The 15,982-nt window shown below is 44.0% G+C and overlaps 3 protein-coding genes across 22 annotated transcripts in view; 2 read left to right on the forward strand and 1 right to left on the reverse strand.

Moving 5' to 3' along the window:
- Positions 1–15,982, forward strand: part of mipol1 (mirror-image polydactyly 1) — a 55,867-nt gene that overhangs the window by 30,860 nt on the left and 9,025 nt on the right. For 18 of the 19 annotated variants that reach the window (XM_051394585.1, XM_051394587.1, XM_051394586.1 and 15 more), the window contains 2 exons: positions 4,923–4,976; positions 7,750–7,844. In XM_051394585.1, the coding sequence (XP_051250545.1) occupies positions 4,923–4,976; positions 7,750–7,844 (149 nt within the window). The remainder of the gene's footprint in view (positions 1–4,922; positions 4,977–7,749; positions 7,845–15,982) is intronic. The other variant, XM_051394592.1, reaches the window with a different exon arrangement.
- The window catches only part of LOC127360268 (uncharacterized), a 94,507-nt gene that overhangs the window by 10,790 nt on the left and 67,735 nt on the right, over positions 1–15,982 (forward strand). The gene's annotated exons all lie outside the window — the stretch shown is intronic.
- On the reverse strand, positions 7,985–10,904 carry LOC127360266 (uncharacterized). Its single transcript, XM_051394638.1, has 4 exons — positions 10,843–10,904; positions 10,727–10,765; positions 10,226–10,332; positions 7,985–9,853 (listed from the first exon to the last, which is right to left on the reverse strand). Exons 3-4 carry the CDS (start codon positions 10,330–10,332, stop codon positions 8,926–8,928), a joined length of 1,035 nt encoding a protein of 344 aa, XP_051250598.1. The 5' UTR covers positions 10,727–10,765; positions 10,843–10,904; the 3' UTR covers positions 7,985–8,925.

The raw sequence follows: 15,982 nt of genomic DNA on the forward strand, positions 1-15,982 counted from the left end.
GGTAGAGAGGGAGTGGTACTGGTACTTGTAGTGAGGGAGCGGTACTGGTACTGGTAGAGAGGGAGGGGTACTGGTACTGGTAGAGAGGAAGCGGTACTGGTACTGGTGCTGGTAGAGAGGAAGCGGTACTGGTGCTGGTAGAGAGGGAGGGGTACTGGTACTGATAAGGAGGAAGCGGTACTGGTACTGGTGCTGGTACAGAGGTAGGGGTACTGGTACTGGTAGAGAGGGGAGCGGTACTGGTGCTGGTACTATTTCTGGTACTGTTGCTGGTACTGGTGCTGGTGCTTTTACTGATACTGGTGCTGGTAGAGAGGGAGCACTACTGGTACTGGTAGAGAGGGAGTGGTACTGGTACTGGTAGAGAGGGGAGCGGTACTGGTGCTGGTACTGTTGCTGGTACTGGTGCTGGTGCTTGTACTGATACTGGTGCTGGTAGAGAGGGAGCACTACTGGTACTGGTACTGGTACTGCTGCTAGTACTGTTGCTGGTAGAGAGGGAGCGGTACTGGTAGAGGAAGAGGGTACTGTTACTGGTACTGGTAGAGAGGGAGCGGTACTGGTACTGTTGCTGGTACTGGTGCTGGTACTGTTTCTGGTACTGATACTGGTACTGATACTGGTGCTGGTAGAGAGGGAGCACTACTGGTACTGGAACTGTTGCTGGTGCTGGTAGAGAGGGAGCGGTACTGGTAGAGAGGGAGTGGTACTGGTACTTGTAGTGAGGGAGGGGTACTGGTGCTGGTAGAGAGGGAGTGATACTGGTACTAGTAGAGAGGGAGCACTACTGGTACTGGTACTGCTGCTGGTACTATTGCTGGTACTGTTACTGGTACTGTTGCTGGTGCTGGTACTGATACTGGTGCTGGTAGAGGGGAGCGGTACTGGTACTGGTACTGCTGCTGGTACTATTGCTGGTACTGGTGCTGGTGCTGGTAGAGAGGGAGCGGTACTGGTACTGGTAGAGAGGGAGAGGGTACTGTTACTGGTACTGGTACTGGTAGAGAGGGAGCGGTACTGGTACTGGTAGAGAGGGACAGGGTACTGGTACTGGTGAGAGGAAGCGGTACTGGTACTGCTGTTACTATTGATGGTACTGTTGCTGGTACTGGTGCTGGTGTTGGTACTGGTGCTGGTGTTGGTACTATTGCTGGTACTGTTACTGGTACTGTTGCTGGTGCTGGTACTGATACTGGTGCTGGTGAGAGGGAGCGGTACTGGTACTGGTACTGCTGCTGGTACTATTGCTGGTACTGGTGCTGGTGCTGGTAGAGAGGGGCGGTACTGGTACTGGAACTGTTGCTGGTGCTGGTAGAGAGGGAGCGGTACTGGTAGAGAGGGAGTGGTACTGGTACTTGTAGTGAGGGAGGGGTACTGGTGCTGGTAGAGAGGGAGTGATACTGGTACTAGTAGAGAGGGAGCACTACTGGTACTGGTACTGCTGCTGGTACTATTGCTGGTACTGTTACTGGTACTGTTGCTGGTGCTGGTACTGATACTGGTGCTGGTAGAGAGGGAGCGGTACTGGTACTGGTACTGCTGCTGGTACTATTGCTGGTACTGGTGCTGGTGCTGGTAGAGAGGGAGCGGTACTGGTACTGGTAGAGAGGGAGAGGGTACTGTTACTGGTACTGGTACTGGTAGAGAGGGAGCGGTACTGGTACTGGTAGAGAGGGACAGGGTACTGGTACTGGTAGAGAGGAAGCGGTACTGGTACTGCTGTTACTATTGATGGTACTGTTGCTGGTACTGGTGCTGGTGTTGGTACTGGTGCTGGTGTTGGTACTGGTGCTGGTGTTGGTACTGGTACTGGTAGGGTACTTTGTACTTTGAGAAGCAATCTTTGCGTCTCTTGGCTCCGCCCCCCCCTTGCTGCCTCACACCTTCCCGCTCTTGACCCCCCCTCCATCGCAGCCACCGCCTCCATTAACCTCACTAACTCACTCCTGTACTGGTATCACTTCATCCGACTGCCACTAACCCCGCCAATATCACCGCTCCGCCATCTTTTAACACCCCGCCCCTCTGCGTTAACACCACCCCTCCACGGTAACACCTTAATCCCGCCCTCGCTCCGCCGCCGCGGCGTGCTGAAATATGTTTCAAATGCCGTCGTAATCCTCAGAGGAGAAGAAGAAGAGAGAGAACACTCCACGCTGGAGGATTCCTCTCCTCCCCCCCGCCGCTCACCGATCCCTCGCTCCCTCTCCTCATCTCTCAGGGATTATCTCCCCGCCACAGCCGGGACTTCTGGGAAATATTAGAAAAGTGGGGGAGGCCTCTCCCAGAGTGCTCTCTCTCTCTCTCTCTCTCTCTCTCTCTCCCCCCCTCTCTCTCTCTCTCTCTCTCTCTCTCTCTCACTCCAGCTGGCTCATATGACAGCTGCTGCTGCTCTTTATTGAGGGAATATCAGGTAATTACAGGTTATTAAAGCCACTCCACTCACAGGAAGGTTGTCGGTTTGATTCCCACTGGCTCTAAAGGACCCTTAGAGTTTCAATAAACCATAATAACAAGTATTGAAATTGAATTCAATTCTGTTCAATACAAAAATGTTTTCTTATTTAATTGTAAAATAAAAAGCAGAAGATGGAGCTCTGCTTTTAGAGGGAAACAACCACAAACTACAGAATGAAAGCAGCTCTATGTATATTTATCACACAATAAAGAAAGTATCTCTGTTGATCTTAATGATTTGTCTGAGCTTAACATTTCTCAGTCGTTGATTCAGAAGCTGAATAAATATCTGAGCTACAAACATATTTAGATTCATAACTAATAAATAAACAGCATCTCTGCGGCCAGTCGCTGCACAATCTCAGTGTGAAATGTTTTCAGTGGTCAGTTAAGTTCATTAAATCCTTGGTCTTCTGTCTGTGTGTCAGCAGATTGTCTGTTATTAACACTGGAAGCAGCAGACATCTCGCTCACAGTGCAGAGAAACTGTGTTTGTTCCAGATTAAACACAAACACTCGTCCAGATGGTGAGAAACTGTCAGAGAACTCCACCTACCACAATTCATAGTGCCTGCTGCTCTCGGGGTTACACTCAGACAGGAGGGCTGTCCCCGAAACATCTTCACTGACGACTGCTCGCGCACACTTCTGATATCACTGTATTGATTCTAATCTGTATATCTGTTTCTGATATCACTGTAATGATTGTGGATGTGTCAGAACAACCAACAAGAACATTTAGTTCATTTATTCCAACACAGTGTAACATCACACAGTCTGGTAACACACGCAGCGTTCCCAGGCGCCTTGGAAAATCTGGAAATTTAGAAACTAGTTTTCCAGTCATGGAAACACCTGGAAATTGATTAAAATGACCAAATGTCCTATAAATAATGTGTGTTGTCCTGGAAACTTCACACAGGTTAGATTATGTGTGTATTTAGTGTGAAACTGAACTGCACACTGTCACACTTACTCAGGTTTATCAGACGCACACATCTATTAGAGCTGTTCAATCCTCTTACAGAACTTCTAGCATAAAGTCTGTTTTGGAAACCCTGTAGATGGTCACATCTATAAACATCGACATCTTTTAATGGCTGATAGGTGAGAAGATTGTTTTCTGTAAAATAAAATAAATTCTACTTGATTTGTTATTTATGGGCTCTAGATGAATTCATGTTTAAAGTAAATCTTTAGTCAATCTGCTGGAACCTGCAGCTCTGAATGAAAATAATAGTTTGTGGTGAGAACAACCAAACGTGCCACAAACAAATCCTGGATAATGATTTCTTAACAACAGCGGGAACCCTGTCACAGAATGAATAACTTCCAAATTCATTTAAACTAATCCTGGCTGATCGATACGATGGATGATGGATAACGTTAATGGTTACTGACTAATTAACTGGCTACCAACTGGCTCCTCTTCCTCCTCTACCTCTCCTGTCGCTGCCTGAACCCGCCGGGTCTTCATCCCCCAGGGTCAGAGTCCTGGTCCGATTTTGACTATGACAACAGATGTGATCTGTGGGCTAGCTCCTTCAGTTCCAATTAAAGAGGTCTGGACTTTGAGACGCTCCACAGATCAGGCCCAAGAGGAGAGGAAGAGACCCAGATAGGAACCATGCTGGCCCAGCTTGGACTGAAGGCTGCTCCTGGATAAAGTCTGGTCCAAATGAAATCCCATCAGGCTGGCTGAACAACAGGAAATCAGAGACCGTTGTGCCCACATCTTTACAGAGACCTGCTCCATCGTCATACCAGATCCTCGATGGGCGGACCGGGTTCCTCTCCGGCAGAGCGCCGGTCATCAGGAGGCAGACTCTCTGTTTACAGTGATGATGTTTGGAGCTCAAACACAAAGTGGATTTTGGTCAAAGGATGAAACCATGTTATCATCAGTATGTTTCTGCTGCTGTTTCACATTCAACCAGACAGAATTATTGTTATATATTATAAATTGCTTTATTTATATGTTATTCTATCTATCCTATAAATGAGGAAGTGCAAACATTACTTTCCTTCTACAACCTTTTGTTGTATAACGATAAATTGAACCAGAAATTGTGAGCATTGTGCGGCCCCCTCATCCTTGATTACAATGGTTCCACTCACTGGTTCCCTAAACAGAACCAAGGATCCAAGATTCTTGAACAGAACCGGATCAAGAACAAGAACTTGGAGGGAAAGGGGTCAAAGTAAGGTCCATAAAGACCTGTTAGACGGGTTTGGTGTTGAGGAACTGGACCTCAACCCCACAGGACACCTGAGGGAGGAAACTGTATCCAACTGTGAATGTGAGATTGATGATGTTACAGTGATGCTGGTTTATATCTGATACAGAGACAGTGAACTTACACATACAATATCTATAGTTGTTTATATTTTTATTCTTTATATTATCTGTGTGTGTGTGTGTGTGTGTGTGTGATCAGATCAATAAATCCAGATTGTCTCTGCAGTGTAAACGGCTGGAACAGGAGCTGATCCAGGAGAGAGAGCAGAGGGCGAGCGAGGTAAACACACACTCTCTCTCTCTCTTGCATATTAACTGCTGCTCTCTGTTGAATGTTGATGATGGGATGTCTGCTCCGTTGCCATGACAACCGGCCGTGGAGACGCTGCAGCATGTTTGCCAGCAACTTGTTATTCAAACTGTGTGTGTGTGTGTGTGTGTTTGTATCTCTGCGAGGACCTCCACCATCACAGTGAGGATGTTGTTTGAAGGTTCAGGTCAGAACCAGGTTTAGGTCTGGGTCCAGTTTATTGATCCCCGTAGCACAGCAGCACAGCCCAGCCTGTGTTTATATGCGCTGGTTGTGAAGCATTGACGGGTCAGGTACTTAGTTCTGGTGGTTAACCCTGAACCTGTCACTGAGGGCTCTCACAGGTATAGAAGGACAAACACATTGATTAAATTAATCATTATTAATGTCAGTAAAACCAGATCAAGCAGGTGGCACAGCAGGCATTGATTGATTGTTGATCAGGTGTCTGATCGGTGGAACATCTGCAGGTTACAGTTATACAGAAGATCATATCCAGGTCAACAATAACAATCGTTTATTGATCGACTGATAGATGATAAGATTGATTGGTGTTGCTGGTGCTGGTTGAATCTTCCTCCTGCAGCTCTGCAGTCTGTTTTCTTCTGCTGAAATATATTACATTTTGTTATTAATGTAGCACTCACTCTTTTTTTCCTCATGAAGTCTGTTAATTAGGCTGGAGGGCTCCGGGGGGATTAGAGCCTGGAGAGGTTTTTAATTTCCAACAGAAACACCAACAGCTGCTGTTAAATTAACTGACAGACTGTCAGAGAGCCGCCGAAAAACAGCACGCCGAAACCAGAAACCAGACCCCTGAACCAGACCCTTAACCAGACCAGAACCCAGAACTTTTAAATCCAGAACTTTAAACCAAACCTTTTAAATCCAGAACTTTTAAATCCAGAACTTTAAACCAGACCAGAAACCAGACCTGTAAAGGTGTCGTCCAACAGAGACACTAGGACACAGCTGCAGCCAACGTACGTTCCAGAGGTAATGACTCTCCTTACCAGCAGGGGGCGTCAGTCTGCAGAGACCTTCATCAACCAGCTCCTGGTTGTTAGAATATCGCGTTTAACGATCAGATCAGATCTTCACTATGCTCCGCAGTGTCACTGATGGCCCGACATTGTCCCGGTGTGTCGGGGACTTAAACCAGACCAAAAACCGGACCTTCAGACAGGAAGTGATGTCATTGTATCGGGACTGTAATCCTGCCTCCTGGAAGGACCAACGGATCAAACACAACAGCTTCAATCAGCTGACTGGGGGGCTGAATTTGGGGGCTAATTTGTTATGAACTGCCCCTTTACCTCCTCATGTTAAAGGTCAGAGGAGGTTCCTTTCATTTACTCCTCTCCTCCTCCCATCCTCCTCACCCCTCTCCGTCCTCCCCCATCATCCTGTTCCTCCTCTATGCTAATTAAGGCTCCCCTCGTTTCCTCCTCATCTACACTCTCCTCCTCCTCCTCCTCCTCCTCCTCCTCCTCCTGCTGTTAAAGGTCCAGGCAGGTTAGTTTTATTACCTCCTCCCTTCCTCCCCCTCCTCCTCCTCCTCTTTCATTGACCTTAACTCCTCATGTTAAAGGTCAGCTTGCCGTCGCTCCCGCTTACTGATCATCTCATTTAGAAATTATTCTGATTAATAAGTCGGCGGCTCTTTTGAAGCGTCTCCTCCGGCCCGGCTGGAGAAGACACATATTGACTCTCTGGGTTTGGTTCCTCTTTTGATGTCTCACTTTAAACTCGCAGACCTTGAGGGCTTTAATTAGAATAGAGGAGGAGGAGGAGGAGGTCAGGAATCAGGTCTGTAATCCCTGCTGGAGTCGTGCTCCACTCTGTTTGACCAGAGGCAGTGAGGTACACTGTCCTGTAACTGTCAGCCCGTGGGTTCGATCCCTGCAGCAGCAGTTCTATGAGTGGGAGGAGGAGGTGTTAGGGGGTGAGGACAGAAGAGGTGAGGAGGCAGGCGACAAATTGTGTTTCATTGTGTGGATTTGATATATACTCCTCAGACATGCAGTGTATTCATCAGTTTCATTTGAGTGTTTGAGCCTCCTCCTCCATATTTCAGGAGGATCCACCAGATAACAGGCGGTAACGGGTGAGAACAGACGGTAATAGGGTGTTTATTAAAGTTGAAATGACTGCAGGTTAACTGTTTTAATAAAGATTTACAGTGTTTGTCTGTGTTTAGCTACGTATTAACACCTCCTGCACCTCCTCCTTAAATTCTCCTTGTTGCGTCTCTCAGTTTGGCTTTAGTTCGGTGCCGACGGTTATTTATGGACTAAAACATAAAACCTTGCTGTCCGGTGGAGCTGAACTGCTGCCAGAATAAAAGTTTTGTGATCTATTGATATCCTTAACGCTCTCGTTCCTTCCCAGAATGCACCCGGAGGTTCAGTCTCAGTACATCAGGAGCTAAATACACGCTGATAAAAATTAAATCCTCACCATGAAGTGTGCTGACACTCGTGCTCACACTAATTAGTCAATTAATTAATTAATCCTTTATTTGAACACAGTCTCACTGAGATCAGCACCACAAACACAGTTAACAACCGCACTAAACCCTCAACATCAGAGTATGATTGACAGGTCTGTTAACCAGTGAGATCATCATCATCATCATCATCATCATCATCATCACTCAGATCACTCTTTCTAGTGCTGTGGATTTCAATAAGTTGACTATCAGAAGGTGAATGTGATTGACGTGTGCATTTTATCCAATCAGGAGGAGCTGCTGAGGCTTCAGAGAGAGAGAGGTGGAGCTCTTGAGGACAGGCGGCGCCTGGAGGCGGAGCTACAGGTGCTGCAAGCCAATCCCAGGTCAGACTATTTAAAAGCCTCCGCCTCAACTAAAATCCCTCATCATCACGGTGCTGTGAGAGTGACAAATAACCCCTAACACAGATCAATACAACAGATATATAAATATATTTTGTTATTAGGAGATTAGAATTTGGTCTTTTAATGCATATTTTTATTTGAGAAACAGTGTTCACAAACATTTGACCCAACCACCCCATACTGCCTACACATATATTAGCTAAGCATCATAATACCAAACAAGTAGCATAATAAAATAAACACACAGTTGTATAATAAAAAACATATACAGTATATGTATACATGAATTACATTCCACATTGTATACACATATATAGAAGTATAAGTAAATTAAATCTGCAGTCAAGTAGAATTTTCTCTCTAAAATGTTTCACTATATTAATGATGATCACTTTGATATGACAGGAGATCGTCTGCAAACAAATGTAATCTCTATTGTGTGTAAAATACCTCCAACACTGTATATTTCCAGCCAGTAGTTTCTAAAAAAGTGGAAGTGAGAGTTCAGTCTTGAAAGGTGGTAATGGGACTTTCAGTTCCAATTCATAACAGAAGTTAGATTGCATTACTAAGCATGGAGAGGCCACACAAGAGGCCAACACACCGCAAAGCACTGTGATTGATCTATTGGCACAAACAACACAATGACAAACAGCAGTGATACTGTTAATGATAAATATAGTGGATGATCAGATTTTGATATTTCATCACGTGGGGAGAAAAACTGTGAATCAATATTGAAACAGGGTTGGCAGGCGAGGGATGCATATTTCAACATTTATCAGTCAAATAATTCAATATTTCATTTATGTTATCGGTCTGTTTTTCTTGCCCAATTTTATCGCGGAAAAAATAGAGGTTGTATGAACTGCTCAGTTATTGGGCACCAAAAGGAAGCAGACAGCACTTCAGGACGCTTTGCTGCATGTCGACTTTCTGTGTGTCCCCAGCGTCAGTCAGGATTCAGGTTCAGGGGAAGTTTTAGGTTCAGGTTCTAATAAGTCTAATAAATCTAAACTGAATCACATCAGACCCCAAAACTCGTCCAACCTCTGCTTCCTCATCCAATTGGGCTTCTTTCTCTGCTCGTGTTTCTCTGTCTCTTTCTACCTCTGTCCCTGTTTCTACTGCTGCCGCTACTACTTCTACTGGTGCTTCTACTTCTGTCTCTGCTCGTACTTCTGTCTCTGGTCATACTTCTGTCTCTGCTTCTACTGGTGCTTCTACTTCTTTCTCTGCTCGTACTTCTGTCTCTGCTTCTACTGGTGCTTCTACCTCTGTCCGTGCTCATACTTCTGTCTCTGCTTCTACTGGTGCTTCTACTTCTGTCTGTGCTCATACTTGTGTCCCTGCTTCTACTGCCACTGCTACTGCTTCTGATGGTGCTTCTGCTGCTGCTTCTGCTTCTACCCTGCTGAGGCACAAAGTTGTTATCAACGCATACATCTGAAACTCTCCCCTGTGAAGAGCAGCTGTGGCACTGAAATGGTAAACGACCTGGTTGGTAACAGCGGAAAATGTTTCTAAGACCAAGCCCAGACTTCCCAAGCTCTTTTACTGCTTTTGTCAAGTCTTGTCTGCTAATGGTACTACCATCATTGGGGTTATCGTAGACTGTTGTAAACACAAAGGCATAATTTGTCCAATATGGAATAACATTTGCAACAATGTATTGAAGGATGTTGTGCCAGTCATCGGGATTTGCACACTGGCCTGCACATGGGGAGAGGTAAGAGTAGATGAGCAGGAAGTGTCCCTCGCTATTGGAGCTCAGTTGGCCCAAGTTTTTCAGAACTATATATTCTGCATGTTCATGGCGTACAGGTTTGGCTATAGTCACACTCCTGCCTTGGTACACCTTACTATATGTAAGTTCATCTTCAACATCCTCTGTGTTGCCGTCGTTCCGAAGGACATTAGCGAGGTCCTGTGGTGGAAGATTCAGTGGGATGTTTGCAGCCACACAGAATTGTCTGTCTATTCTGTACCTGTTGAAGGGGAAATGAACAAAATGGTGACGCAGAACTGAGATGATTGAAGAGCTTTCACCAATCAGCAGTAACACTGTGAGCACTGGACTCCCTGACTGGTCCCAGACCAGCAGCCTGCTCTGCACTGTGTGTCTGACCCCTTTCTAGCATTAACTGTTTCAGCAGTTTGAGCTACAGTAGCTTGTCTAGCTCGTCTTGGATCGGACCACACCCCGCCCTGGTATACCCCCCCCCATAAAACAAAATAAATCCAACAGGAATAAATTAATTAATGGTACTGCAGTTAGTTATGTTTTTGTTATTTGGGTGAACTGAACCTTGTTGTCCTGTAAATGACATGAAATGCAGTTACAATGCAGGTCTACTCACTGTGTCCTGATGCCTCTAACAATATTAGTCAGCCAGTCCATATTCACAGCAGCCAAACTGGTTCCAGCCGACAGCAGGACCAGCATCATCGGGGACAGGAGATACATCTGTAGGAAGAACAACAGCAGAGTGGATAACGCACTGCCACTGTCCACTACAGGTCTCACACTTCATTATAGTCCAAATATGAATAAACAACACCCTTATGATTTATCTGTTCAGAGACTTTTAACCATGGTGGAGCTAAAAATGTCAGTTATACGTGTTAAATGACAGTTTTAACTGAGAATTGTAAATCAACAGGAGTTAAACAAACATGAGTAAATGACATATTAAACAACAGGTATTAAACGCTGCTCATTCTAATGTAAAAGTCCCTATTTTCAGGTGATTATACACAACTGAAACTATTCCTATGAGTATTATATTTCTATGTCTTTCAATAGCTCCTCTTCAGTGTTACACTGACAGATAATTATAATACGTTTAAAAGTTTCTTACCTTCACTGCGTTTTCCAACAATCTGCTCGTCTCTGCAAACTGCAGCAGAAAAGATACTAAATCAGATTATTGACTCAGGTCAGCTCTGAACAAATTGCTGTTGGTCATTTATTTACCTGCAGGTGGAGGTTTCTGCCGTGTTCAGTTTGTAGAGGTGCAGGTCACTGATTGTCTCAGTAATACGGGAGCTCTTTATAAAGAGGAGGGCAGTACAGCCAATACTCATGTTAACCATGAACTTTAAAAATGAGGAAGAACAACAAAGATGTCATCACACATCTAGAGCCTCAATGTCCACTGTCATATACCTTATATATTAGTACATTCATTCAAACATGCAAGGGAGACAAGGCTGTTTAAAAAAACAAGAGACTTTAACAGACTGCGAGTCCAGACGAAGGAAATGGTGGATGGAACGTATTATTTATTTATTGTTCTTTTTTATTTCATTGACTAAAGGAAAACCATACATACCCAGTCAATAAGATGTAAATCAACATCCAAATATCACAGCAAACACAACAGGAACAAGAAACAGGACAATGGAATATAACAGAAACACAGCATTATATATAGTATCTGTCTATACTACATATAGGATGTATGAAAGATTATGTAAATGAAATAGTACCTCCAATTATACACGTCATTAAGAACATCATCACATATCCTTACCATAGCATAACCAAATGTTCCCTTTTTATTCTCTTTTTATTGAAAAAGAAATTCACATTTTTTTAGAGCAGAAAAGTAAAAAAAATGAAAACAGGATATGACTGACTAGCTGTACATCTCCCACATTTATAATCCCATATATCTCTCCAGTTGGACCTTTAGATACATATTTACATACATTCATACAGTCAGTCATTTACAAACAAAATAAAAATACTCTCATGTTTTGCCCATGTACCTGTATCTACTTGGTTCCACACCTTGTGTAGTTCTACGTCTGTTGGAGTAGAGCATATCTTCATGTCCATATCTTGCCTGTAACATTGCTTTCATAGGAGGACATTTCAGCCATTCCTTCATGGATATATCCCTTCTGAAATGGTAGATAAATGTAATGGGTCTCTTCACTGTAATAGCTCATTAGTATGTTAAACCTCCACAAAAGGCATCAGAGATCCTTTAATAGAGGCTCTATGAGTCAGCCCATGTATAAAGCCCTGATACAAACCCCGTATATTTCATCTGGATTGAGTGAACTAGTCACTCATTAAAGAATCATATGATTTGTCTGTAAGTTCCTTAAAGTCTTAACTTGTTTGTATTTAGTGTGATGAAGAAGACAAACTGATCAGGGTGTTTATTGGTTGAACTTCGTGTCTGTCCAACAGAGATTAGATTAACACTTTTCTCTGAAAACCAACTGCTGTGGTTACACAATGTTTCCATCTCATACATCTGTCAGCGAGCTCAAAGGTCTCAGGACTAGTTAAAGATCCAAGGTCTAGTTGTGGGGGTCTGGGAACCAGCTGCAGAGTTCTGGGGGGGGACCAAGTCCTTGTTTTACAAGACATAAGTTTCAAGTCTTTGCACTGAAGCCCAAAGTTCAGTTAAGTTGTCCTTTATTATACCATTGTCCTGGATGAATACTTGATTCTTATTGGCTGCTGGGTGCCCATTTCATCTTCTGTACACTCTGTTCACTGTTCTAAATTAATGGAACAGATAAATGAATGAACTAAATAATAACCTTGACACTGATTTCTTGACAGTGACGTGGCTGATGGTTAACAAGCCTAGGAGTTAAACAGAACTCCCTTGACTAGCTAACGTAATGTTAGCTCTCTGTGTCGAAGCCCAGAGATTGTTTCCAGATCTGAGGCAGTGCCTTGGTCAAGGGCAGTGACTGGAGATTTAAGGCGACAGTGCTAACCACTTAACCACATTGCCATCAAGTCCTAAGTAAAGTAAAGTAAACAGCATCTTAACAACAGAACAAACAAAATCATCTTTGGTATAATTTTCTGTGCGGCTCAGTTCTTTATGGTTCTCTGCTGCAACTTAATTGAATGCATTAGTGTTAGTTGTTGTGGGAAATGAAGGGAAAAGAACTGAATTGTGACACACTTTCTAACCCTGCAGTAGAATTCACTGAGAACTCTGTTAAATCAGCATTTTCCTACACAATCCAAGCAAACAGCTCTATCTCAAACACACAATAAAACTGACATTCATGTGTTATTTTCATATTAAAAAACACAACTTCCTCTTTAATTTGATAGCAAATGTGTGGCCTGTGTAGATTTGTATCCACAATATAATAAGATAATAATCCGTCTATAATATTAGAAGGACAGGTGCACCTATTGAGGAGGTACTTTTGATTTACAGCTGAAACCCAGTGGAACAATATCACAGATCTCAATGATACTGCGTATATTTCCAGTTTGGGTTGTTGATGACTAAATAAAGTATCTACAATACAAAGAACAACACTTCTTTTTCCACGTTTTGATACACCCGGAAGGTATCAGGTTCTCAGTCAGAAGGCTCAAGTCCAAGTGAAGTCATGAGTCATTTGTGTTGTAGTCTGAGACTTTTTTATTGTGTTGAGTCTGAAGTTATCAAATTTGTGAGTCATGGGAGAGTTCATACTTTGAGTTTCACAGGTCTAAGGTCTAGTTTCAGAGTTCTGCAAACTGCGATCAGTATTGTTGAACTTCCTCTGTGTGAAACAGAGATAACATTAACTTCTGCTGTGTGAATGACTGATATCTTCTGTGCTGTGGTTACGAAATGTTTCTCATATATCAGTCAGTAAGGGTCAAAAGTCTGAGGACTAGTTTCAGAGGTTAGGGGACTAGTTTCAGAGGCTAGGGGACTAGTTGTAGAGGTTAGGGGACTAGTTTCAGAGGCTAGGGGACTAGTTGTAGAGGTTAGGGGACTAGTTTCAGAGGTTAGGGGACTAGTTGTAGAGGTTAGGGGACTAGTTTCAGAGGTTAGGGGACTAGTTGTAGAGGTTAGGGGACTAGTTTCAGAGGTTAGGGGACTAGTTGTAGAGGTTAGGGGACTAGTTTCAGAGGTTAGGGGACTAGTTGTAGAGGTTAGGGGACTAGTTTCAGAGGTTAGGGGACTAGTTGTAGAGGTTAGGGGACTAATTGTAGAGCTTTAACATACAGCAGCTTCACAGGCTGACTATTTGAATCATTATATTTCTACTTTTTGTGTTCTTGAGGTTTTTTTTTCCTGATTCTGAAGAAGAGTCATGTTTATTTAATCTTATTATTTTATTCAGACTGTTATCCTCGGGAGTCTGAATGAAGCTAGCTGACAGTGTTTGCTACGTTAGATAGCTAGCAATTTGGCTGCATTAGCAATCAGGCTAATGTCCATCTAAAAGCACAATCACAATCATCCGTTCACTCACTGCTCATCAATAATCTGATTATTATAGAGACAGAACAGGATTCACAATCATATGGAAACTTTCAAGATGTGCATTTTGTTTCTTATATATGTAACTGATAAAGTGTTTGATTATTGATTGGTGTTATGTTGCCTCCCAACATCAGATCCTATAAAGACAGTGTGTTAATGTCAAAAGGTTGTAAAGCTCTGCAGAGTGAAACAGAACAGAGTCATGTAAGAAGTGAGTCGTGCTGTTTGTCCACGCTGTCTAAACTGTGAGTCTCCATATATCATCAGGATTGATGCTGAACGCCTGCAGAGAGACAGAGGAGGGGGGGGATCAGCAGGTGGGGGGGCGGCCTGGATTTTGGTTTTATTTCAGTGTTTTTCGGGAGAAACAGAAACTTTCTCCTGTTATTTCTCTTCATTTCTCATAAAGATTAGTTTGATTTTACTTTATATAGCCCCTTTATATCTGTGTGTGTGTGTGTGTGTGTGTGTACAGGGTTTTCTTACAAACATTAACATAATTATAACATAATTAAAATGACGAGAGGAGGTGGGGAATGAAACCTTCACTGTTCTCAGTAATTGAACTGCTTGTTCAGGACTCACAGGATCTGCTCTGTGACAGACATTCAGTAGGACAAAGACTAAAGCCTCCGCGGGGGGGCGCTGGAGAGTGAAGGGGAGGCAAAGATACTGCAGGAGGTGAGTCTCCCTCGTCCTCCTCCTCATCCTCACAGAGATAACTGAGTCACTGTGAACTGCTAACAGCTAATTCAGCAGTCTGTTTATGAGATCTGACTGAATCACATTTAGGACTCCTGCAGCCTCCAGTGGTTCTGAATAACATTTAACATTTTAATTTAAGGCCTAAAGGGGGTCTTACGTCCTCCAGTTGTAAGAATGTGCAGCCGTTACACGCAGAATAATAAAGAGATACCTCAATAGCGGTGGCTGCTACTCTTGAGTCTCCCTAGCTAGGCTACCTGTGGACTCCTCCCTTCAGTTCTGTTAGCTCCTCCCTCTTGGCAAATTTACAAAATACATCAGAGTCCTGCAAAAGAGCTCGACACCGACCACAATGATTGACAGTCTGTCCACAGCAGTGTAGCAGGAACAGCTAGCCGGTAGTCAGAGCTAACAGAGCTAACCAGCCAAGAGCAGTCGCTGTCAGACTCTCTGTGTCCTTCTGTTACTTCACTGTTGGAGCCACAGAGGTTGAACCCCAGATGAAGTGAACCCACTGGACACTGAACCCCTGAGGTGTGCTTATTCCTGTTAGCGGGTTTAATGAATATCTGGATCCCTGCCTGGTTCCAGCTGGTCTCTGCTGGATCTGGACCCCTGCCTGGTCCCAGCTGGTCTCTGGTGGAACTGGATCCCTGCCTGGTCCCAGCTGGTCTCTGGTGGATCCCAGCAGGTTGACATCTGTTTGACTAAAAACTTAATTTGTTGCCGGTCAGGAACAAGACTGACCCTGCTGTGACCTTTGACCTGTGACCTGCTGCTTGTTGGTTTAGGAGCTCAGTGGACAACAGTCAGACTCACTGCCCGGCAGGTCAGGGCGGACCCTGATGGTAACCATGGAAACCCAAACCTAAAATGTAAAAACCTTCAACAGGAAGCGTCAAGAACAAACAGCAGCACCAGAGATGAACCGGGTTGTCCTTTGTTCTGTCCTCTGCTGTCTGTCTGTCTGTCTGTCTGTTTACCTTTAATTAACCTGCAGCCCGGTCAGAAACTATCAATATCACAGCTGATTGATTAACTATCAGCTCCGTCACAGGGAGGAGGTCACATCGAGCTGCTCTCACATCACTTTATAACATCCTGTATATTAATGGGGAATTCTGGACCAGGAGGAACCCTGTTCCACCAAAGTAGTTCCAG

Source organism: Dicentrarchus labrax, unplaced genomic scaffold (genome assembly GCF_905237075.1).
Source record: "Dicentrarchus labrax unplaced genomic scaffold, dlabrax2021, whole genome shotgun sequence".
Taxonomy (NCBI): Eukaryota; Metazoa; Chordata; class Actinopteri; family Moronidae; genus Dicentrarchus; species Dicentrarchus labrax.

Bases quoted from the DNA above. Each gene is read 5' to 3' on its own strand.
- LOC127360266 (XM_051394638.1), bottom strand. From the start codon at position 10,332: ATGTATCTCCTGTCCCCGATGATGCTGGTCCTGCTGTCGGCTGGAACC. The intron at 9,854-10,225 runs GTGAGTAGACCT...CCCCTTCAACAG, and splicing joins GTTAGAGGCATCAGGACACA to GTACAGAATAGACAGACAAT.